This window comes from Balaenoptera acutorostrata, chromosome X, assembly GCF_949987535.1.
Source record: "Balaenoptera acutorostrata chromosome X, mBalAcu1.1, whole genome shotgun sequence".
In the NCBI taxonomy this organism is placed as follows: Eukaryota; Metazoa; Chordata; class Mammalia; order Artiodactyla; family Balaenopteridae; genus Balaenoptera; species Balaenoptera acutorostrata.
This window is the reverse complement of record NC_080085.1, coordinates 48,989,475-49,013,779: the sequence shown is the minus strand read 5'-3', so window position 1 is coordinate 49,013,779 and position 24,305 is coordinate 48,989,475. Positions and strand designations below refer to the sequence as shown.

At 43.9% G+C, this 24,305-nt stretch overlaps 1 protein-coding gene across 16 annotated transcripts in view; it reads right to left on the bottom strand.

The window, feature by feature from the left end:
• The window catches only part of HUWE1 (HECT, UBA and WWE domain containing E3 ubiquitin protein ligase 1), a 142,397-nt gene that overhangs the window by 15,012 nt on the left and 103,080 nt on the right, over positions 1-24,305 (bottom strand). For 12 of the 16 annotated variants that reach the window (XM_057537611.1, XM_057537615.1, XM_057537609.1 and 9 more), the window contains 23 exons: positions 23,796-23,963; positions 22,632-22,777; positions 22,148-22,214; positions 19,640-19,854; positions 15,907-16,118; positions 15,261-15,443; positions 12,727-12,899; positions 12,229-12,377; positions 11,390-11,465; positions 10,440-10,538; positions 9,718-9,851; positions 9,363-9,531; positions 7,788-8,016; positions 6,974-7,152; positions 6,605-6,694; positions 6,290-6,444; positions 5,101-5,146; positions 3,297-3,584; positions 2,041-2,296; positions 1,717-1,847; positions 974-1,188; positions 608-896; positions 365-467 (listed from right to left, as the gene is read on the bottom strand). In XM_057537611.1, coding sequence (XP_057393594.1) covers positions 365-467; positions 608-896; positions 974-1,188; positions 1,717-1,847; positions 2,041-2,296; positions 3,297-3,584; positions 5,101-5,146; positions 6,290-6,444; positions 6,605-6,694; positions 6,974-7,152; positions 7,788-8,016; positions 9,363-9,531; positions 9,718-9,851; positions 10,440-10,538; positions 11,390-11,465; positions 12,229-12,377; positions 12,727-12,899; positions 15,261-15,443; positions 15,907-16,118; positions 19,640-19,854; positions 22,148-22,214; positions 22,632-22,777; positions 23,796-23,963 — 3,772 coding nt within the window. The remainder of the gene's footprint in view (positions 1-364; positions 468-607; positions 897-973; positions 1,189-1,716; positions 1,848-2,040; positions 2,297-3,296; positions 3,585-5,100; positions 5,147-6,289; positions 6,445-6,604; positions 6,695-6,973; positions 7,153-7,787; positions 8,017-9,362; positions 9,532-9,717; positions 9,852-10,439; positions 10,539-11,389; positions 11,466-12,228; positions 12,378-12,726; positions 12,900-15,260; positions 15,444-15,906; positions 16,119-19,639; positions 19,855-22,147; positions 22,215-22,631; positions 22,778-23,795; positions 23,964-24,305) is intronic. The other 4 variants (XM_057537605.1, XM_057537604.1, XM_057537616.1 and 1 more) reach the window with 4 other exon arrangements.

Sequence of the window (24,305 nt, the reverse complement as noted above, 5' to 3'; positions counted from 1 at the left end):
GATCACTCCCTTCACGCTCTGGCCTCGTTAATAATGAACTCTTCTGCAGCCTAGGTGCTGTAATCTCAAGGCAAGCAGTTGTCACTGTTTTCCTATTTGTGTGGGAGGCAGGTGGCTTTCCTTGTTGTAACCACAGCTAGAGCCTGCTGCCTGCCTACCTTACTTTGTGATTATGGTCTACAGTAGCTACACTAACCAGAAGTGTGGCTTTCTGAAGGGGGAGTCCAAAGATCTGGCTTCCCCATTCATTCAAGTAAACATCCTAGAGGTCATTCAGCCTCTCCACCTATAAATAAAGGGAGTTGGACTAGTAGTAGACATCAAAGGTGGTATGGCAAAGAAAAAAAAGACAGGCAAAGGGTACCTATTATGGCTGCTGCTACCCCCCATCTGGAAGGTGCCGCCTCTCTGCACGGCAAGCCGAGTGTATTGGACCCCACGGTTGCCACTCAGGCGACTGGTGAAGGCTGGAAGGAAAGAAAAAGGAAACTGAAATTGGGGAGGGGGTGTGTGCTGAGCTGGGCCCAAGTAATACAAAGGAGAACAAAGAGTCTCATGTGGCCAAAGCCAGACATTCCAGAGCCCTCCCACTTGCCTCCCTCTGTACCCGGGCTTCGAAGAATGGCAGAGAGTGCAGAGGTGCTGCTGTGCCCAAAAAGCCGCTCATGCATGAGCTGCCTCTGCCGGGCTTCCTGCTCTCGCCTCAGGGCTTGAGCCTCAGCTGCAATGTCAGGTGGCATCACGGCCAACACGCTGTCCTCCATGTCCTCTAGGACACTACGGCGCAGGTCTGAGGGCAGAGTCTGGATGAAGGTCACAGGGTCCATGGGGGTGTCTGAGCTGGCATTCTGTGCCAGTTCCCGTCGCTGTTGCTCAGCTCTCTGCTGTGCCAGTACCTACAGAGCAGGAGGAGTCAATGGGGGCATACCCACAGCCAGGTAGCCTGGCACCACCAGCCCCTCTGCTCACATACTTCCTCCTGGATGGCTGGAGGCAGGGCGGCCAGGAACTCAGGGCTCACTTCGGTCACACCAGGATTCCCCACCACTGCAGGAGCTGAGCTATTTGTCGAGGGGGCAGTCCGCGTTGGTGGACGAATGCCCAGCTGGTTCTGTAGAACTTCTCGGCGAATGTCATCAGGGAGCGCGGCCAGAAAAGAGGGGTCCACGCCTTCGGGGAGACTAATACCTGAGGGGAGATGCAAGATGTGAAGGGACTCTTACTTCTACTGAAGCCTGAAGATGTACTTGGATCAAAGAAACCCATGGCCTTGGATGAGGGAGACCAGCTTTCTCTGTCCTCATTTCACGCCAAGGACACAGGGGACACAGAGAAGGCCCACCCACCCTTCCCTAGGCTCCGAACAGCTCTTGTTATATGCCAAGTTCTGTGTGTGCACTGTCACTTAACCTTCAAGACCCCACCATGTAGCTATCATCACCCTCTCAGTATCAATGAGGATCAGAGAAGTTAAGTAATGGCTCCAGTTCCTAAAAGTAGGTGGCAGAGAGGGGATTTGAGCTAAGATCAGTTTGACTCCAAAGGCCTGGGCTCATTCCATTGTGTAGCATCAGCATCCCCTTACTGCAGGCCCTCCCCCCATATATATGCCACCCGCCATCTGGATGGAACGGTTCGACTGGTGGGCATTTCCATGCCAAGGGTTACTAGAAGCCTAAACAGCCCCAGGATGGCCTGAGCACACATGGAGCTCACCTGCTAGAGGATCTTCTTCTTCACTGCTTGTTGAAGGCAGTGGTTCTTCTAGGATTCCCCGGGAATCTGCTCCAGAAATGGCCACGGCAGAATCTCTGGTGGAAGAACTCTCAGAGGATGCAGGGGTAGAGCTAAAGGAAATCATTTTCAAGTTCTCTGTATTATATTTTCCACTTATAAAATATTCCTATAGTACCCCTTTTCTCACAGAAGCCAAGTTGATTTCCCCAGTATACAAAGCATGTGCACTGGTTACTAAGTATGAATGTGGCTTGAAATACCCACCAACACACCCTGCCCTCCTCTCACTCACACAGTGCTTACCTGTCCTCTGGGGGCTGGGTAGGTTCCCCTGACCCATCACTCCTGCCTTGCACTTCTGTCACAACTGGTGGGGCATCCCCAGGAGTGGAGCTGCCTGCTGTGGGCTGCTCAGAACTGCCAGGTGCTGAGGTGTCACCCACAGCTTCCTCCAGGGTGCAGGAAGCCAGGCTGCTGGTGTCCATGGGAGAGCCTTCCAGTTGACTGCTGACAGCTGTCAGAGCATCAGAATCTTCAGCTCTCTCTGGGGAAAGAGAGGCTAGGAGGAAGTCACATGGAGAGGTTAGATCTCTGCTTCGAAGAGGGGGAGGCTGAATTAAGAAGCAGCCAGATCAGACTTCTCACTTCTTCACCTTCACTTCACGCTGGCCTGATGCTCCCCCCTCAATCTCATTTGCTTTAAAAAACTCAACTCAAGCCCTTTCTATTATCTGTTAAACATTTATGGTGTTCCAAGCATGCCTGTGAAACATCTTCTCTAGGCACCCCAGGTAAGGGATCCTGTCACTTTCAGATTTCCTGCAGGTATCATTTACACAAGCTCTTTGGTTCTGCTTGTCTAAACAAACAAGGTTCCTTTAAGGCAAAACCCCCTACACCCTAAGGTTTTTCCAGAGCTTGTCACAGGCAGTATGGTAAAGAGCAGGAACGGCAAACAGGCTTGTTTACCCTGTTGGAACACTGCTGAGAAGAATTTTGAGGCCCCATTTCAAACCAGTGGGAAACAGTGCCATGAGATAAATGGTGTTGGCCGGGATGGGAGAGCTGCTAAGTGTGCGGTCACGTGCTTGCCCATTCCTGGAAATGTTGAAGAAAAGCAAGCTCCAGAGTTACACAGATCTGGATTTTAATCACAGCTCAACCACTTACTGAGTGACCTTCGGCTAATTATTTCACCTTTGAGTTCCAGTTTATTCATGGAGATAACACCCTCTACTTTGGATGATTGTTTTTTAAAGAAGTTAAATAATAAAATAATAAGCATGGCATGATAGCCAGGAACAGAGTGATCACCTCAAACTGTTGGCACCATCACTAGTATCATTAAGACACTCAGATGTATATATAATCACTTGAGGACACAGAGAAGAAACCTCAACTTTAGCTAAAAAGGTAATGTGCAATATGAGACCCTACTGTGAGGGCTTGAGCTTCTACTTTACAAATTCTCTAAAGTAAGAGAGTAAAGAGGAACTACAAAGATGTCCATTCTTCCCCCCTGTTCTACCCCTACCCCCAAACCTTGAAATTCTACTCACTTATAGTGGGAGCTGGGGATAGCTCCATCTGAGTTGTTTCTGCTTCTCCACTTGGCCTTGTGGGACCCAATTCCTCTGGCTCTACAGGCATCAATAGCTGGGTAGAGCTTCCCGCTTCTCCAGTCGGGGACTGCAGCTCTTGAGAAATCTCTCCCAAGGCTGGTGGGGGTGGGAGTGTTGGTTGCTGTTGTGAGGGCTGCAGAGTGACAAGGGTCTCCTTGGGCTCAGATGTAGCTGCATCAGTTGAAGATGGGGTTGTTGGGTAGCTCTCAGGCATGGGAGTCCCATCTTTCTCGGAAAGAACGACAATGGGGTTGTTAAAAGGCAATCAGCCAAGGACCGGGGGAGCCACTCAATCAGCACATGTGGCACAACAAGTATCCCACTCAGTCAGTGATGCAGGACTCCCCTCAGTCACCAACTGCTCCTAGGAACAGCTTGTGGCTGGTCTGGTATACTCAGGATGAGGGCTAAGGCACAGTGCTATCTTAGTCCCAAGAACCAAAAGATCTGACTCTTTGTAGACCCTAAGAATTAAATCCATTCTGTGCCCTGGGTGGAAGGGGGAGAGTTCAAGTCACTTTATAATACTTGCCTCACCCTAAATACCACCTGTCCCCTTCCACCTCCCTTTTCTTGCAGTCCTGATTATCCAAGGAACATCTACAACTCTGTCTGATGGAGGCAATGGTGTTAAGACTAAATGTGAATATGCAACACACCAGGGAAAGTAGTAAGTTGTATAGTTATCTTCTAATTGGGGCTTAAAATCCCTACCCCACAACAATACAACTTACTACCTCACCCCGGCATGAGCAGAATCCTCTAGCAAGGGCAGCAGGCAAAAGGCCATTTTACCTGATGACAGACCCTTTCAAAGACCTTCTACCAGATTCAGGGCACCAGGACACCTACCCTCTTTCACTGCTTTAAAAAATACTGTGTAGGCTTTGGTACAATCATTTCCCAACTCAAGTGCCAAAGAAGACAGAAGGTATAGGGAAGCAGAAGAAAGTTCTGAGGAAATAGGGGTGGGGGAGACATATAATACCATATAGACCAGTTATTAGAATCACAAAGTGGCTACTGACGTTAGGAAAATTAGGAGGAATAGAAAGCATATAGTAGTAATACCATTTAGCCCACCGAGCTACCTTCGCCAAAAGCAGATTGCTCAAGGCAACATTCTTAGACTTTTAGATTCCACAGACCCACGAAATTTATAGAAAAAGGAAAAAATAAAAAGAGACAAGAGACTAACACAGGGTCACCAACTTTTAATTTTAGCCAAGTAAGAAAAAAAATCCCATTAATATCATTTAATAAAAATATTTTGATACCAAAGAAGTAGGAAGTACATAATCTCTGTAATTTATAATAGCCCTTTAAATTGAACAAACTCAGCTTTTTGAGAAACTCATTAAACCTCCCTTATTCTGTTCATTTCCACTGAGGACTAGCATTTAGGAACCACTGTCATCAGGTGTTCTCATTAAGCACCACACCATGGGGGTCAGTAAAGGGGACAGGACACATGGCCTCACTACACATGCCAGAACGCAGTACAGCATAATCAGAATGAGAACCTAAAAACACAGCACGTCGGAGGGGAAGCGCACCACCGTGGGAAAGACAGTAGACTGTATAGTTATCTCCAAGATGGGGTATGACCCTAAAACTATACAATCTACTACCTCATCCCACAGAGCACCAGCGTTCATCTTCAGCCCACTTGGGCCAGCTATTTGGGTCAGGATAAAAAACCAACCAATTATCAAGAAGGGGAAAAGGGAGGGAGAGTTACCTGAGAGGTTCTGTTCAGTGGAGTCATTTGTCTTAGATGTAGTACACTGCAAAGAAAAGGGACAGACCAATGTGGGACTTTGCAAGCACATGAGATAGAGGTCAACTTTAATAGTTGCCATCTCCCACATATGACACGTATGACCTGGATGGAAGATGAGCACTTTAGCATGCAAACATACCTCCAATTTCTCTAATACATACTCATGCTCAAGGATTGCTTGGGGACAAGGGGGAAACTGTCAGGGGGCTGACTAAACAATGAGAGGAAAGGATAATAAAAACCACATTGGAGATGGGCTTGGACATAGGACATGACCTGAACACAATCGCTGAGACAAGCAAGAATTTCTTAAAAGTTTCCCTTCCTTGGGCTCATTTTGTACACTCCGGCTTACAAAATGCCAGGCTTATTTCCTATCCCTTTACATGTGCTTGAAACAATGTTACTATTTATTAGGCAAAAGTTCTATACAAAGATATTTGTTAGATCAAGCTTGTTATCATAATTGAACATTTCAATATCCTTTTAAATCTGATGCCCTGTTGAGTGAGGTATAATAAAGTCTTTCACTCAAGTCTTTTAGTTTCCTTGTATTTTTATCAGCATTTACTTCATTTATTTCAAAGCTATACTATTCAAGGTTCCAGAAAAACCAAAATCATGTTAGAGATTTCACAAATTGAGCCCTAGAAAATGACATGTGGTCATGGGGTTCAGGGTAGGAACATTTTCTCTGATCTGAAGCCTAAGCCCAACTTATTCAAATGTTGGAATGGAATCATATTGGTAAGTTTTCCCTGACACTTAAGAAGGCAATCCACCGAAACGGAATTGAACCATTAAGAGCATGGGCTTAGTCAAGGTCATTGTTCTTGTCTAGCTGTATTCACTGAAAGTAGAGACTGTACAGTGAGTCAGGAGCTGTTGAGTCAGGAGCTGCTCTGGTTCTGACTCCAGTTTTCCCCAGCAAAACACCGGAGAAACAATTTTCCCCCTGGGTTTGAATTCTTTTCCCCTAAAAACCATTCAAGTGTACAGTGAATTTGAAGTGGATCATTTCTCAGTTTCAATGTGAACGTCCTAGAATCTTCAATGACTCTTGGGGCCAGCCACATGTATGCTAAAACCATGGGAAAGTTAAGGCAAACATAGCCAAAGATGAGTCCTCCCAGCTCTTGGGAATCACCTGTGCACTCTGATCCCTGTTCTCCTTATCTTCTTTGCCTTTGTCGGTTATCTTTGTTTCTTCCTCAGCTAGTTGTTTCCTGCGTTTCTCCCGCCTTTCTTCCAGCTCCTCATCCCTCAGGAATTCCAGGTGATTGACAATGGGCACTTTAACAACTGGACCAAAGAAGCAAAGATCGGAGGCTGCTCAGGGGAGGTGGGGGAGAAAGCCAAGAGGCAGAGCTTGGGGCCACAGAGAACCAGGGAAACAACTTTCCATGCACTGTCCCAGCCCTGGAAGACTCACTACTGCCCTGATAACCAAACTGCCACACACCTGAAACACAGTCATGCATGCTCTCAGCATCAAGAACCTTGCATTCTTCTGTCCAACGGGTCAGGGCTGTGGGGATGCTGGACAGGGTCCCTGTAGGGAAACAAAGGAGAGTGAGACTCTTGGCATTGTCATGCATCAATTGATCCAAAAATTGCAGTATTTCCCTAACAGGACCCAATGTCTATCACAAGGTTTGGAACATCATAGGTATCCAGATGTAAAACGGTTTTTATTGCCCTTGGCTAAATCACTGAGTGGTTCTGGCTCCTATAAAATGGGATTTCTCCAGGCAGGGCAGATACTGTTCTGCTTTCCCTCAGCAGGGAAAAAGAACCAGACAAACGTTACCCTTTCACCACATAAACTTGCCTGCTTGGCTGGTAGCTGTACTCTGATCATGGAAAAAGTCATCTAGTAGTTCATCATCAGACCGGGCGATGATGTGGACGTCATCGTTGCCCACTAGGAGGCGGGCCCGGCCTCGGCTTTGTAGGGGAAGGCTGCTGCTCAGCTGAAGGATGTCAGCAGCAGCAGAGGGACCAAGCAACCTGTAGGGTGATGGTGGGGTACCATGGTCACTGTACATCCACAGGGGCACTGCAAACTGTTATTGTGAGATCCTTTCTGTATCCTCTACGAAATGCATGACATTATTATGGACCTGATCATAGTGCACATAAGTCTTAGTTACTTTTCTAACTACTCCATCAGTTTGCAAACTTGTTTTGGGCTAAGGCTGCGTATTACTCCATAGTTCCTGGAACAGAGTGAGCGTCACTGATAATATCAGGCACTGTGTTAGGGTATAATCTCTCTCTTGTACACCCACTACCGTCTGTACATTGACCATTATGATACCTATATTCCTTCCTTTCACTCCTAAAATTGTTTCTCCCTAGTGGGAGAAACTCTAAGCCAAAGGGCAGGGATCCTGTCCTGACCATATCTTAAGTGCTAAGTGTTTGGCATATGAGATGCTTAGTGACTGCTGAATGTATGTACAGGACACTTAAGCAGAAGAACATGTTATACAATTTGGTATTCTCCCGAAGGCTGCACATATAATCCACAAAGAAACAGGACAAATACATTATCTGTGTGTGTGACAAGAGCATTATCCCCCCAGGTCACCGCAAGACAATGCTGAAGCTCATTGAGCCCAACAATCTTCCTTGTAACTCACCTCTGGAGTATAAGAGGAGGATTGGGCTGACGATTCCCAGGGTAGTGAACGTGAATGGTGTGGCCTGTGTTGGCCGTCAGCTGCCTCAGGGTCCTCTGACTGCGCCCAATGCCCTGGGTGAGACGCGTTGTAGAAGAGCCACTGCCCAGCGTCAGGGAACTGTGGTCTGCATGGCGTACCATCAGTGGGTGGGTGGTAGGGATATTTCCTGGGGATGGGGGGATGTCTGCTGCAAGGACAATATGCAAAGGGGTCAGTGCCAAAAAGAAATTTCTTCTATGGTTGTTCAAGCAGAACCATGTCTCCTGGGCCTTACTTCCTCACACGGAAACCTGAGCTTTGTCCTTTCTCCCTCATTCCCATGCCTCATCTACGATCACTGACACTACCATGGCTTATGCCACCATCTCTCACCTAGATACTGCAACAGCCTCCTAAATAGTACCTTCTCCCAATCCATTTTCTATACTAAGCCACAGTGATGCTTGTAGGCCCCTCAGAAACATGCTGTTCTCTCCACCTTGACGACTCCTCTCCCCCTTCTTCACCTGCACTTTTTGTTCTTGGCCTAGATATCACTTTTTCTGATTCTACAAATGGGCCTAAAAACCCTTTACTCTGTGCTTTCTTACCATACTACAACGTAATGCCTGCTTACTCATAATTCCTAATAGACCGTAAGCTCCTATGAGGGAAAAGGACTGTTTTCTTTTTTATTGCTGTATCCCTAGCACCTAGGACACAGTAGGCACTCCTCGAATATTTGTTCAATTTGCTGAATGGACAGAGGCTCAACTTAATAAGGAAGATTGATGGAAATCACAAAATGCAAAGAAAATCGCAGAATAGAAAGTATCTTGAAAAGTATGTAATCCACCCCATTTTTTTTTTCTTTTCACATTTTTCATTTACAGGTGACAAACTGAGGCTCAAAGGTGACAAACTGAGGCTCAAAGAGGTAAGAGACTACTTGGCCAAGACAACAGACCAGAACAGTTCAGTGTTTTCTGCTATATCATGCTTGTGATTTGGGAGTAAAGACCTGCCTTCTCAAGACAGCTTGATTTTAAGAATTGGATGCTAAAAGGGAACTTTGACGTTGATGGGGGAGGAGAGAAGAGATTCACTCTCTCCTCCGAAAAGATGCATTCTTGATGAACAGAGTGAATGTGTTCAAATCTACTCCCCAATGCCAAGCTCAAAGGTGTCTATCCAAACTCTCAAGATCCAGTGTTACAGACATAAGGATTAGTGATTGCCCTATCACTATAGTGTACACATGGGTGCCTGATGCAGTCAGCCTTGGTCTCACTTTTTTTTAAATTCAAGCAAATCATCAAGTTGTCCAGGCTCTAAAATGGCTGGCTGCCTGTTTACTGAGGTGGAGAGAACAAAAGGAGCCTCTCACAATCCCTCCTTCTAGGTATACACTTACTGAGAGAGATGGATTCAGATATCCCTTGCCCCAGGAAGCTGGCATAAGAAAAGAGGTGCTTTCTGTATCAGATTGATAGCTGCTCTAGTTCAGGGTATAAGAATCAAGAGATAAAACCCAGCTGAGCCCCTGTGTCTTACTAGCACTGGAGAACATGTTGTCAAACTCAATGATGAGATCATCCTCCCGGTCAAAGCGCTCAAATCGGACCAAGGGAGAAGCGTTCATATCAGGGTAATCCTCATCCAATTCCATTTCAGAGCCATCGTCGTCATCGTCTTCATCTCCCTCTTCACCTTCATCATCCTCCTTAAGGGGAAAATAGGAGATGGAGAATTGCTGGAGGTAAGGATTTTCTGAAGTCTGGTGTCATGGCCACATTTGCACATGAGGGAGGGAGGCGCTGAGGCTAGCAACCCAGACTGTTGGTTTTCTCCAGCTGTGTGTTCCCACAGAAGAGGATGTCTGAACCAACCCAACACAGTCCCCCCTCACCTGATCATCTTCCTCATCTTCCTCCTCCTCCTCCTCTTCATCCTGACTATCATCCTCATCCTCGTTACTGCCACTGCTGTCCTCTTCCTGAGTGTGCTCCTCCTCATCCTCAGGGTCCAGGATATTCATGGAATCTAAAACAAAGGGAGCACATTGGAGGACTATACTGAGTAGCTAGAAAACAGGCTACTGTGCAGGCCAGCAGATTGAGTGGGAAGGCGATGGGGTATTTGACTCTAGGAGAGGAAGAACCAGATCTGGGGTGATGTACAGACTTAGTGAGCCAGCCCCGATTTCCTGAGAGTGCCAACCAATGCATCAATATGCTGAGCCATGCGGCTGAATGTGGTGGCTGGCTATAGGGTGGTGCTTGAGGAGCCATGGTCTAGGACTTGGCCAAGTCTGTTGGTGCCCCCTTGCCTTTCCAGCCCTACTTTGCTACTGACTGCATCCTGTTGGTAAGAAGGAATCTGGAGCGATGATAGCAGGTGGGTGAGAAGAAAGCGAACCAAGTAAGAAGTGACAAACTTTTGGGCAAGCAGTAGTTAACATGTTATTTGAAAAACTGGCTGAGGATAAAGTGGATGGTGTATGTCAGCGCATGCAGACAGATGCTTCCTTATTCTGCACATGTGGGCAGCTGCCTCCAGGAAAACCCTAGTATAGTGTCTGTCAGACGTGCAGGGCAAGAAGGGAGGCCTTTCTGGCCTCGGCACTCTCACCTTCTCGGTTGGCCTGCAAGGTGGAAGCTTGGCTGAGGTTGGAAGGAGCTTCATCCATCAGCACGTCCTCTTGTGATTCATCCTCTCCACTTCTGCTCACTGAAGGTTACAGAGCAGAGCCTTCACTGAACAACAGAGGACTTCCCTTTCCAGATTGGGTGGGCCTAAAGTAGCTATGTACACCCAGCAGATATCCACCTTTTTTTTGGATGAGGAAGACCTGGGTTCTCTGCTGTTGACTAGCTAAGTGAGCTTGGCCAGTCACTTTACCTGTCTGAGTCTCAGTTTCCTCAACTGTAAAATGGGATGATCACATCTGCCCTGCCAATCCCACTAACTGTGAAACCGCAGAGGATAATGGGTGTGAAAAAGCCTTGTCAAGTTTAAGAATACATGTCTACTTCTGTTTATCCTTTGATTTTCTTCATCAATAAAATAAAAACAAGTAACATATACCCTTGGAGCCAGGTGACAGTAGAGTACCTTTGCTGTTTTTCCTGAGTTGTAAAAAGCAACTTTTTTACAACTCAGCTGTAAAAGTTGTAAAAGATCCTTAGGGAATGATCACTCTTTTTACACTACTGAGACTTGGAGGCAGAAAGCTCCTGGATTCACTGAAGAACTGAAAGGAAAGCACTTTCTCACCCTACAGCCTCTATAGCCTCCTCTAGGCCTCCATGAATAAACACTCTTGATGTGCCTGATGTATTATCTATACTGATGGCCACCCCCTCCACCTCCCCCACAGAGGCAACACTTCAGACCAGCCACAGGTCTGTAGATGGCTTGTGAATTTCTCATCTGTAAGGCTGTCAACATCAAGACAAGCAGCAATCTAGGCTGGCTATGAGCCCTTAGGCAGAGCTGAGCAAGCAGATGATGAGAAAAAGGGTCCTCCCGAGAGAGACTGAGGCAAAGGAAGAGGCTATACTCAGTTCTGGGGCTCTCACCTATAATTGTACTGTTCCCAGATCCGCCATCCCTCTCAAGCAACTCATCTATCAGGTCCTCCAGCTCATTCTCAACCTGGAGAGAAATAGAACATATATATGGATGCACACAAGTCTATCATTGTGCTGGTGCTCAACCCTAAAAAAAGCCAGCAAGGGAGCATATATTTCTAGGATAATATGTGACAGGATGTTACATAAACACCACACACTTGGTGCTAAGAGCACAGCAACTACCAGGTGCTGCCAATCCACACTCAGACTGTCCTTCAAATGGGTCCATCCCAGTTATCTGAGACCAGATTAAGTCTTTATACTCTTCAGGAATTCAGGAATACATGCAGATCTCCTTAGAGCTAGCAGCTCAGGACTGTAGGCCCCATTTCTTACCATTGCTACCAGCTCCAGAAATTACAATGCTTTCTTTAGGGTCTGTAGAAGACTGCCATTTGAATGCCCCAGTGAGAGCTGGTGCTATAGGCACAACAGTGATGTTAAGGAGAGTCCATTAATGGCCAGAACCAAGTAGATCAAAGACCCTGGGCCCAGAGGGCTCAGGCCAGCTTTCTATATCAACATTTCACCCGTGCCTATGTTTTCTTGTTGGGATCTACTCCATTTTATATCGATAGTATATGGCATCCTGGCTCTGCACCCACCCCTCATTTAATACAATTCAAACACATTTACTGAGCATCTACTAAGCATTATCATCTGTGCTCCTCTGCAAAATAGACAAATGCATTTAGGCAAGGATCTAACGTACTCACCCACCCACACCACTTGGGGGTTTGGTTCAGCACCACAACAGGGGTATGCTGGGTGATCTGCCTCCCTACCTGCATCTCTTGTGAACTGAGCACCTCAGGCTGCCCAGCAATCACCACTGAGTCGGTTTCAGCCTCCCCATCCATGATATCCCCATCTGCCACCTCTGTCTGAGTGACATCATGATCCTCCTCCTGCACTTCTGCTTCCCCAGGCTCGCCTGAAACAATCAACCAACCAGCAAAATAATCAAAGGGTGCCTATGTGCAGGGCACCATGAGACAAGCGTAAGACAGTAAGGTCCCTTCCCTGGGCAAATTTACAAGTTCTCAGAGAATAAATGAATGGGTGACAAAGGAAAAGACAAGGCTACGTGTGAGGATAGCCAAATAAGGCTGCAATTTTAAGGAATTCTTTGTGGGGCAGATTCCCACGCCACTATGACAGATCTGTGGAAGGCCAGCAAGTTCCCAGGGAAACAATACCAAGCTAGAACAGTTGTGATGCCATGCCCATAAAATAACTACACCCACCCGGCCAGCTCTCCAGTCCATTGGCTGATTCCCTACCTGGGTCCTGTTGGTTGCTATTAGAGTCCTGAGCAGCTCCTTGGGCATCCTGCTCAGACTTGCTCTTGCTAGAAGCACTCTTGCTGCCAAAAAGGCTACTGGGCTGGTTCACAATCCGGGAAAGTGTTTCCAAAGGCTTCAGAGCAGCATTGACTGTGTTGGCCATGTTGGGACTGAGATAAAGGAAGATACAGAGATGAACTGAGCACAGAAATCCACACTAAAAGGAACCAAGGCTCATCAGAGTAACAACTGATCCCAGGAATGGGACATGGAAGGTACAAGGTGAGCCTGAGACATCTTGTTGTGCCAGAAGGCCTTCAAAAGCAAGAAGGCTTTAAAAAATTAATGGGGTCATTACCACAGGCCAAATCTTAGCATCAAAAAGAATAATGATGGTAATGGATTATAACACATTAAATATAATCTGCAGCCACAGGGATACAAATGCAGGCAGAAAGAGGTCTTCATTATATAAGAACGCCAGCTAATAAACAGGAATGAGAGAATCAGAAAACTATCACTGCAACCAGCAATGTTAAGTGATCTAGGTAAAGACCACTAGTGAATGCTAAAACTACTGAGTTAAAAATCTTCAGGGCATAGGATATTCACGTGATCTTCACGTGAACTCAAAGCATCACCTCACGGATAATTTGTTAATACAAAGTGGAACTCTAACCATTAACTATGTGATCAAACTTAGCATCACCCAATAATGGGACAAATTGGCATTATGCGTCTCCTGATGTGATGCACTTAGAAAGGCAAACATCACCTATGTAGTATTCTTGCCAAAAAAGTTTACCCTGAACCTAACCATAAGGAAGCAATTAGACAAATCCAGACTATGGGATGTTCTGTAAGACATTCGACTTTCTGGACTCTTCAAAACAGTCAAACGTCAAAAAAATAAGAGACACGTGGCAATCAAATGCAATGAGTGATGCTCTCTGGATCCTGGATCAACACACTCTCCCCCAGGATATAAAGACATTCTTGGAATAATTGGAGATAGATGAATATGAAGTATATAGTGAGTATTATTATATTAATGGTAAGCTTCTTAGAGGTGATGATGGTATTTTAGCTATGTAATGGAATGTTTGTTCTTAGGAGACACATGCTGAAGTATTCAGAGGTTAAGCATCACGTTTATAACAAATTTCAAATGATTTACCTCACGAAAAGAGGAGGGGGAGAACTAAAGCAAATAGGACAGAATGCTAACCACTGGCTAATCTAGGTGAGACATACAGTGCTCATTATACTGTGAGCTCAAAATTTTTAAACATTTAAAAAAAACTGATGAGGTTGTTATCAAAAGAATAAAGAAGTCAGTCTGAAGAGGTCCCACAAGTCCAAAGGTGTAATGAAAAAGAACGTGAAGGATGAGCATGAAAAGAAGGATAACTGTAGTGATCCAAGTAATTCAATCAGATTTTAAAAATCAAGGAAAATTCATGAGTCCATAACACTACACAGAAAATAGAAAGCCAGAGCTCGTATTTGAGGTGGAGTTTAACCCATTTTTGACTTTACTCTGAAAATTGGTGACTGAAGGGAAAAAATTAAGTTTTTATCCTGCCTTTTTAGTAGGAACTGTATTATAGGGTACCCAACTTTCCCTCTTGAACTGGAGCTATAATCACAGAAATATAGCAGCTAATAATGTAGAAGGAATGACAGAAATTACAAAGTTGTCACTGATAATCCTCTAAGAAATTAAAAGACACAGGCAAGGATTATCAACTGGTGTTAAGACCATTAATTAGGTATATGGTTGATAGGGAACTAGACATTTGTACAGTGCTGAAGCAATAACACTGTTTATTTTCTAGTAAGAAGGAGGAAAATATAACAGTACAATGATGAATTATCACTCTACCCTAGTGGTCAATCTTATCATGATTAATGGTAGTTCAAAGAGATGCATCGCCCCATGATACAATATGAAATGTACATCATCTATGATATATCCTAGCCAAATAATGTTTAAATTGCTCCATTAAGCCTCTACCTCTAAGCTTACAGCACACAGGGAGTAAAAGCAACAAGTTAAACTACACTGCGTGGAACCAAGTGGACCAAATCTAGGAAAACATTCTGCAGGTCTGATCACTTCAATAAATTCGTTCATGAACAACAGCAATAAAATGAAGATTAAAAAAATTAAGGACCTGTATTAAAATAACAGAGACTCAGAGGACATAACCAGATGTAATAAAAGGTCCATAATGATCTTCTTACGATAATTAAGAGGGGGGAAGCTTGGGGAAAAAACTACTGATACAGACCAACTCATGAGTTTGCGGCAAATGAGAGAATTAAGGCCCAAAGAAAGGAAAGTGCCTTGCTTAAAAGCAACAATACTAAGAACTCAGGTTCCCGCCTACACCCAAACTCTTCCTATCACACTGGCTGCTAATTACTTATCTGGCAAGGATACATGAAATACTAGGCAAATGGACAAGTATGAAGCACGATTAAGGAGAGGGCAAAAGCCTGGTGCTGGAGGTCAGGAATAATTTTACCTGGACAGGTCCAGGCTGTGAGGCACTCTGGCCAGGTCATTAACCAGTCCCTTCTTCAGGAAGAGTCGAATGATGTTGTTCATGCCATTGTGTTGGGTCTTGGCTGTTGCACTGCTGTAGAAACTGGAGGTGGAGGGGCAGGACTCCATGATGGTACTGATGATACACATCACTGCCTGAAGCCTAGGAGAGAAGTTTGACATCTCTATCATGTGAATACAGACCATTCTTAGGCCACGTCTTCACTAACTCGCCTCAGATAACCCTCCTGGTTTCCTTTGTGTTTCCTTCTGGAAGTAACATCTAAACAGGTAAGAAAGAACTCACTCCCTGGGTGGAGGCATTCTTCATTTTCTTTAAACATAATTTGAAAAAGTAAAGTAGAATAACCCCCTCAACTTCTTGCTTGAAGACCCTAGAAATATAATGAAAACATCCCTTTGTTTTCTCTAAGCCGTTTACCCACCTCCTCCAAGTGTCATTAGTGCTTTGGGTATTTTGTAGCACTAGAACTATCTGAGAGAACCAGAGAATGTACAGTGCCAGTATGACCAGAACTCTTGTTCAAATGCAAGGAATCCATGGGACAAGAATGAAGTTAGGGGACGCTACTGGTTATTAGCACTAAGTCAGGCATGGATTTTACCTGGCATGTTTCTCTGTACTCTCAGCCATAGCCAGTGCCCTTCCCAGGGCTGCTTTTACTTCATTCACAAGGGCCACCTGGGCATCTGTGCCACTCCCTGCGGCAGCCAGGCTTGCGAGGAATAGGCGGGCCAGGGCAGGTGTGTCCTTGTCTTCTGCATTCTGGGTATGTGGGAGGAGGTGGTCCAGGACAAAAGCTAGCACACTGCAGTCCTGAAAAGTCATTAATCATGACATTTACTCACAAGCACAATTATGCCATACTGTTTGCACATCAACAAGGTACACGCACACAGAACTGATCCTTGGAGTCATCCAGTCAATGATTATCAGGCCCACTTTATAGATGAAAAAACCAAGACTTAAAGGTGCAAGCCAAGTGAGTAACAAATCTCGAGTTTATGCTTCCAAATTCCATTCATTTTTCACAAGTTTACACATCTTCATTAATCTGAGACCTAAAGAAATGTGGCTTGCCAAAGCACTTAAGTCAATGGCGATGATTCAAACCTTGATCCCTAATTCAGTGCTACAATTACTCCAGTTTCTAATTAAATTGTAGTATTTACTGAAACCTACAATGTGCCCAGGACCCTGGGCTAAAAATTGGCAGGGGTTGAATGAGAAACACACAGCACAGTCACAGATATGGATATGAAGAAATAGTTAATGCAGGGTTACTTAAAATAGCAAAAAAGGCCCAATAACAGGGAAGGATATTAAGTCAGACTTTCCCTCCCCCTCTAAAAATGATTTCTGCCCTGATAATTCTTTATCTTAGAAAGAAACTTAGTTCTGTTGTCATTCAAGTAGATTTTGGATCAAAACGCAGTGGTGATTTTGGAACCAGATAGAGATGATGGTTGCACGACACTGAATGTACTAAATGCCACTCAACTGTATACTTTAAGATACTTAGTTTTATGTGCATTTTACCTCAATTTAAAAAATGCATTGAAGGGACCTCCCTGGTGGTCAAGTGGTTAAGACTCCATGCTCCCAATGCAGGGGGCCTGGGTTCGAGCCCTGGTCAGGGAACTAGATCCTGCATACTGCAACCAAGAGCCCACATGCTGCAACTAAAAGAGCCCGCGTGCTGCAACAAAGACCCGGCGCAGCCAAATAAATAAATAAATATTTTTTTAAACATGCATTGAAGAATTCTAGGCTCTGGGAAATTAGATAAGGTGTCCCTGTTAACTATTAGAAATAAAAATTTCCCAGTAGTGAATAAAATACAAAGTTAAAACAGTTTTCTGGAAAAAAGTGTAACATTACCAGTAAAAACTGAAAAAAAAAGCAAGCCTTGCAATTTGGGCGACTGAGTGGATTCGTGCAACTGTGACTCAGTGGAAGGAATCTGGATATGAAACCAGAGACCTGGGCTCTAATCCTAGTCTTGCTACTCTGCAGTGTGGCCTTGGGCAAGTTACTGACCTCTCTGAGCCTTCTCTTCTCTCTGTTAAGGGGAGCAATACCAACAACCTTGCAGTGCTGAGGTGAGGATTATCAATAGTATCTGTAAAGCACCTATGAGTACCCAGTACCAGTAAGTAGGTCACCTGACACATATTAAAGCAGATACTTAATAAATTTGCAACTAAATGTCTTATTCCACAAGTATGCTATTATAACTACAACTGGCATAAATGAGTATAAGCTTTGAAATAAATGGCTAATGTATACTTAATACACACATTCCATAAAGGACTTATATCCAGAATATATAAAGAACTCAGTAGAAAATAAGAATAAAAGACTTGGACACTTCACAAAAGAGAATATACAAATGGCCAATAAAGACAGGGAAATTTTAACCACAATGCAATACCAGTATGAACCTACTAGAATGGTTAAAATGAAAAACAGGAATACCAAGTATTGGCAAGGAGGTGAAATAATCCAAACTCCCATATGCTGTGCTGGTGATAATATAAATTGACACGACTGCTCTGGAAAACTTGGTATCAGTTGCTAAAGCTGAACACACCAGCAATTCCACTCCTAGGCACATAGCACCCAAGAGAAATATATGAACTTATGTATGAACGTGAGTGTGTGTGTATAAATACACACACACACACACGAACTTATATATGTTCACCAAGACATGTGTAAGAGTGACTGTAGCAGCACTACTTTTAATTTTTATTTTTATTTATTTATGGCTGTGTTGGGTCTTCGTTTCTGTGCGAGGGCTCTCTCTAGTTGTGGCAAGCGGGGGCCACTCTTCATCGCGGTGCGCGGGCCTCCCACCATCGCGGCCTCTCCTGCTGCGGAGCACAGGCTCCAGACGCGCAGGCTCAGCAATTGCGGCTCACGGGCCCAGTTGCTCCGCGGTATGTGGGATCTTCCCAGACCAGGGCACGAACCCGAGCAGCACTACTTTTAACACTTCCAAAAGAAAAACTAGCCAACTGTCAATAAGCACTAGAATGGATAAGACTGTGTTACATTCACACAATGGAATTCTATACAGCAATGAAAATAAACTAAAACTACACACAAAGATGTAGTTGCAAACATGTTAAGCAAAAGAAGCCAGACACAGGACATACTGTAAGATTCCACTTATATAAAGCACAAGCCCAATTCACGAACGCAAGATAATGGTGACCTTATGGAAGTTCAAAGGGGAAGGGGAGACATGCAAAGGTGTGAGTGGGATTAGCTTTTGTGGAGTTTCTAATGTTTAATTTAGTGGTAGTCATCCAAGAAAAATTAACTGGTGAATCACTTAGGAGTAGTGTAGTTTTGTATGCATTTTAAAAGCTTGGATTAAGATAAAAATAGCTTAAAAAATGGCAGCTGCTGTCATAGATTCTTTGTCTGCAACATTATTGCCCCTGTTCCATTCTCACACCCTTTACTGCTTACTAACCATAAAATAACTATGTGACCTCCAAAACAAGGTCTCCTTTATGAAAAAAACCTCCTTGGGTACCCCTTTTACATATATGGGAACATGATACGGTTTCTTAAAGTGTCCTTTCACTTGAAAAATCCAACCTGAAGATAATTCTGTATCAGGACATATAAAATATGACTTCATTCTTTCCCATGTTCTATTGATGAACATTTAGGCTTTTCTTATATTCTATTTATTACCAATACTGTTACACATCAGGTGTCTTTGCACAGGTGTGAGTACATCTGGAAGATAAACTCCAATACTGTTTACTTCATTTATTCTCCTGTCTCTTAGATACCTTTACCTAGGTGATCCACAGATACCTCTCAAATTCTACATTTTCTCTTCGAACCATTTCCTCTTCTAACAAAAGGAATAAAAAAAACATAAAACAAGAAACATCTCGAGTCCTTGATTTCACCTTTATCCTCCAAATCCAATCTCGTCCATTTCTACTGGTAAAACATCTCTTCAACTCATTCATTTCCCCCTCCAACTTCATCAAGGTCCTGTATTACCTAGACTACTATATCAGCGTCCTGACTGGTCTGACTCCAACCTTGCCTTTTGCAGTCTCTAATAAGGCAGACCAAGTGATTTTCTACAAAACAAATTAACAAACTACATCAACTCACTTCCTGCAAATGAGCCTGATGGCTCCACATCATGGAAAAAAAGGCCTAGCTCTTTAATGTGTCTTAAGAGGCCTCTGCCTCTCTCATCACTGGGTTAGCATGCACGGGCTCCTAGCAAAGCATCCAAGACATAGCAGGTATCCAAATGATAAAAGTATAAAATATTAAGCAGAAATTAGAAATCTTACCTCTTTGATCAGCTCAGACTGGCCCACAGTATAGCTGTAGTTGGCAATCAGGGTAGCAATACCAACATAGGATCTCACCAACTCTGCCAGAAGCCGAAGGATAGTGGAGGTGGGCATTAACGGTTTGCTGCCCTTGCCTTTCTGCTTGCCTTCCTCAGACGCCCGGTCCCCTTCTTTATCTTTCTTCCCATCCCGAGACTCCTCCGGAGTTGAAGCTGTTGAGAAAGAGCCAAACACTCGTTCAATTCCACACTGGAATACTGGCAAAATCAAGTCTTAGGTGGAAAGGATACTTCAGGCCACTAGTACAAACTGAATGCCCTCCTCCTACTGCAGTGGAAAGACAGATAGCTAATATGACACAGGTCTCAGATGCGCTCTACGGATATAGTACAACAGAGAGGCTTTACCCAACTGTTCACACATCGTCCGCCATTTCCCTCCTCTTATACATTTTATGTTCCAGAAATACTGTACTAATAGTAGTTCTCCAAACATGCCTTGTATACTCTTTTACCTCTTCTTCCCACATGTCTGTGTGGCACACATTTACTTAATCTAGCTAAGTTCAAAAGCTGATCTCCTCTATAAATGCTTTCCTGCTTCATCCAGGCATACCGAGATGCTATCATTATCATGTGCCCACTATATCTTATCCCAGCACGCCTCCATTCCAGCAGTTATCTTGTACTAAGAGCACTGCATGTCACCCTCACTAGACAAAATTCTTTAAGTGCAGGGAATGAATCTGATTCATTTTGGTGTCTACTATAGTCTGCCACATAGTGGGCAATGATGCTTCCCTTGAATGATACTACCATCACCCATACTATATACTACATATGAGCAGTAAGTCAACCAAAATGAGTTAGCCAATATTTTACTAATTATTAGCCTTTTAAGCATATCCTCCAGGGACTAAACTGGCATTAAGTACATCATCTCAACTTAGATTTCAAAGATCCTTCCTGTCAAAGAGAAGGAGCTCTTGAAAGGTCTCATTAGAATTGCTTCCATGACATTTCTCTAATTCTTGGCAAGTAGCCAATGGGCTCTGTTGAAACTGCTAGAAAGTAAGAATCCACCATATAAATCTTGTAGCCAGAATAGTGTCACTGGCACCAAAGTTCTATAAGCCAGCATGGAAGCTACCAAAAGAAATATACGGAGAGGTTTAAAGAGTAGAACTAAAGGACGTTACCACAGCAACCACTACTGGGTTAGTTAAGCTACAGTTCCATTAACTTTATTTATTCTATATTCCCCGTGTTGTACAATATATCCTTATAGCTTATTTTATAACTAATAGTTTGTACTTCTTAATCCCCTACCCCTATACCGCCCCTCCCCCCTTCCTTCTCCCCATTGGTAACCACTAGTTTGTTCTCTGTATCTGTGAGTCTGCCTCTTTTGTTATATTTACTAGTTTTTAAAAAATATACACATATATTTAAAAATTTATTTATTTTTTGGCTGTGTTGTGTCTTCATTGATGCACGCGGGTTTTCTCTAGTTGCGGCGAGTGGGGTCTACTCTTTGTTGCGGTGCGCAGGCTTCTCATTGCGGTGGCTTCTCTTGTTGTGGAGCACGGGCTCTAGGCACGCGGGCTCAGTAGTTGCGGTGCGCAGGCTTTAGTAGTTGTGGTGTGCAGGCTCAGTAGTTGTGGCTCGCGGGCTCTAGAGTGCAAGCTCAGTAGTTGTGGTACACGGGCTTAGTTGCTCTGCGACATGTGGGATCTTCCTGGACCAGGGATCGAACCCATGTCCCCCGCATTGGCAGGAGGATTCTTAACCACTGCGCCACCAGCAAAGTCCTACTAGCGTATTTTTTTAGATTCCATGTATAAGTGATACCACACAGTATTTGTCTTTCTCTGTCTGACTTATTTCACTTAGCATAATGCCCTCCAAGTCCATCCATGTTGCTGCAAATGGCAAAATTTCATTCTTTTTAATGGCCAGTTCCATTAACTTTAGCATATAATGAGGGGTGGGTACAGGGCCAGGATGCCATATACTATGAAATGGAATAGATCCCAATAAGAAAACATAGGCACGTGTGAAATGTTGATATAGAAAGCTGGCTTTTGGGCCCAGGGTCTTTGATTTACTTGGCTCTGGTCATTAATGGACGCTCTTTAACATCACTGTTGTGCCTATAGCACCAGCTCTCACTGGGGCAATCAAATGGCAGTCTTCTAAAGACCCTAAAGAAAGCATTGTAATTTCTGGAGCTGGTTGCAATGGGGCCTACAGTCCTGAGTTGCTAGCTCTAAGGAGATCTGCATGTATTCCTGAATTCCTGAAGAATATAAAGACTTAATCTGGTCTCAGATAACTGGGATGGACCTTTTGTTTACAGAACGCTGAGCTCACCCCCGAGAAAGTTCACTTACACAAGTAAACGTGACAATTATGCCTGTATTCCCCTATTGCCTGCCCAGGACACTCCGTTTCTTCAAGCTCTCTTCTCAAGAAATAAGAACAAAAGAGAAAAGCAAACCATTACCTTCTCCTTGGGATGTCCCAGATGTGGAAGTCTCAGTGGAGGCACCATCTGCAGCAAAGACCTGACTCTATGGGGGAAGAAAACTCCTGAGCCATTATTAATTTCAAAGACAGTTGTCCCCAAATGGCAGGACTCCTTTTCAGGGTACTGGCTGTAAATGTTATAGACTCTCTTTGTCTATCTTTTAACCACCTTTTCCTTCTGTATACTATAATCCGTGGGAAGCCATCATTATAAACAGCGACTGGAAGATTGAGGGGAAAGGGAACGGGGGAAGATGAGAATGAAAAATGAATTAAAGAAACATTTCTAATCCAAGGAGAAAAAAGAAAATCCCAGGGACAACCCGATCTTCATTTTTAGGCAACAGATAATTTATAGATACATCAAAATTAATACCTTTGAAATATCCCTGGCATAACCCTATATCCCGTAGTAGGTACTGAAAAGGGAGAAGGCAGATAGAAGGTTGGAGCTGACTTACATTAATGGAAAATCCTGGCTGTGTGTCAAAGTCACTGCTCTGACGGGTAAGTGACCGGTACTGCTGGTATACATCATCACCCATGTCTTGCAGGAGCTGGCCAACCTCTTGAGTCATGCCCCCAGGTTTAGGATCAGATTTGTCTGCTAGAAAAATAAAAACAAAACAAAACTCTTTAGACTGTGCAATGTTAATGACCATCTGGTAGCTTGGTCAATTTTGCTCCAAGTTGCTACAGCTGTTTACACAGTAATATTGCTAGGCTTTGATTTAAGAATGAGAAATGTAGAGAGAGCATGGTTGAAAGCCTCATTCTATCACTAGTTTTGTGACCACAGGCAATTTACTCTCTTCACTGTCCTTAGTTATCACTACTAAGCTTAAATGAACATACCTGACATTTTGCCTAGTACAGTGAGAGGTCAATAAATGGTTGCTATATATAGCTAAATTATTATTATTATTATTATTATTTTGGGGGGGGAGGGTTTAGGAGGTGGGGTAAAGGTTTTGCGATTGTGGGAAAAGCAAGGAGCTCTATAAGGATCAGAGTGCTGTATGGATGAAAAGCACTAAAGACTCAGATTTTCTTGACTTGTTAAATGCACTATTCATGAACTTTTGGCAATTCTGTGGGACCTATCAAATAAGTATGTCCTGAATAAAATCCAGAAGGATCTGACTGGAATGGAACTTGAGTTCCAAGCAATTCATTCATAACTTTCCCAATACTTAAAAGCAGCACCTTAACTAAGGACAAAAGATAGGGATGGTGGTCTCAGAGGTCAGGAAGCCTAGCCACACCTTCTAATATTGTTTCCAGATCTTAGGGCAACAACTATGTTTTGTTTCTGAGAGTGAAAACATTGGAGACTTCTAGGTATTTTATCTTCAACCTGCTCAACCTGCTTATTATCTCCTTTTTAATCTTTGTTCATTCTTCCCTCTGTATGGGATGTACTCTCATACAAAAGATTCTGGTAATCTCCTTATCCTTATCATTCATACTGTATGACTATTAACTTCTTCAGAGAAGTGGGCTATATGTCTTATTCATCTTGATTCCCAGAGAGTGGGCAAATAGTTGAGTGCTCACTAAGCCATGAGTTAGTTGAAGTGACCTAAACAAAGTGCCCAGCCTCCTCAGGTGGGCTAGTTACATACCTTCCTCTGGAGCATGGTATGCAGCCAGGGCATTTAACATGTCATAGATCACTTCCTTGATAGTATCAGGAATGACAGGCAGAGGTGAGGGCTTCAAAGGGGTTGTCTTCACCAGCTGTACAGCATTAGGGCCTTTAATTCTAAGATTTTCAAATTCATCATCTGAAGCTAAGCCAAAGTGAGACAGAGAAAAATCAGTCAATAATGAACGGGTACCTACATTTGGTTACTGATAAAGACTCAGAAGCCGGGGGGAGGGGGTGGGGGGGGCACTTCCAAACAATGTTCAAGTAGTCTACTAGAAAATCTGGCTTTTACCTTCCCTAAATCCCAGAGGATTTCATACAGCAATATCAAATAGTAAAAAAAGAGTATAGGCTTTGGAGTTGGGGACACTTGGTTTTGAAATCCAGTTCTGTTACAGGATCATGGCCAAATTATTTCAACAAACCTCAATTTTCTCATTCTTGAAAATTTGAGGATTAAAGGAGACCATACAAGAGAAATGCC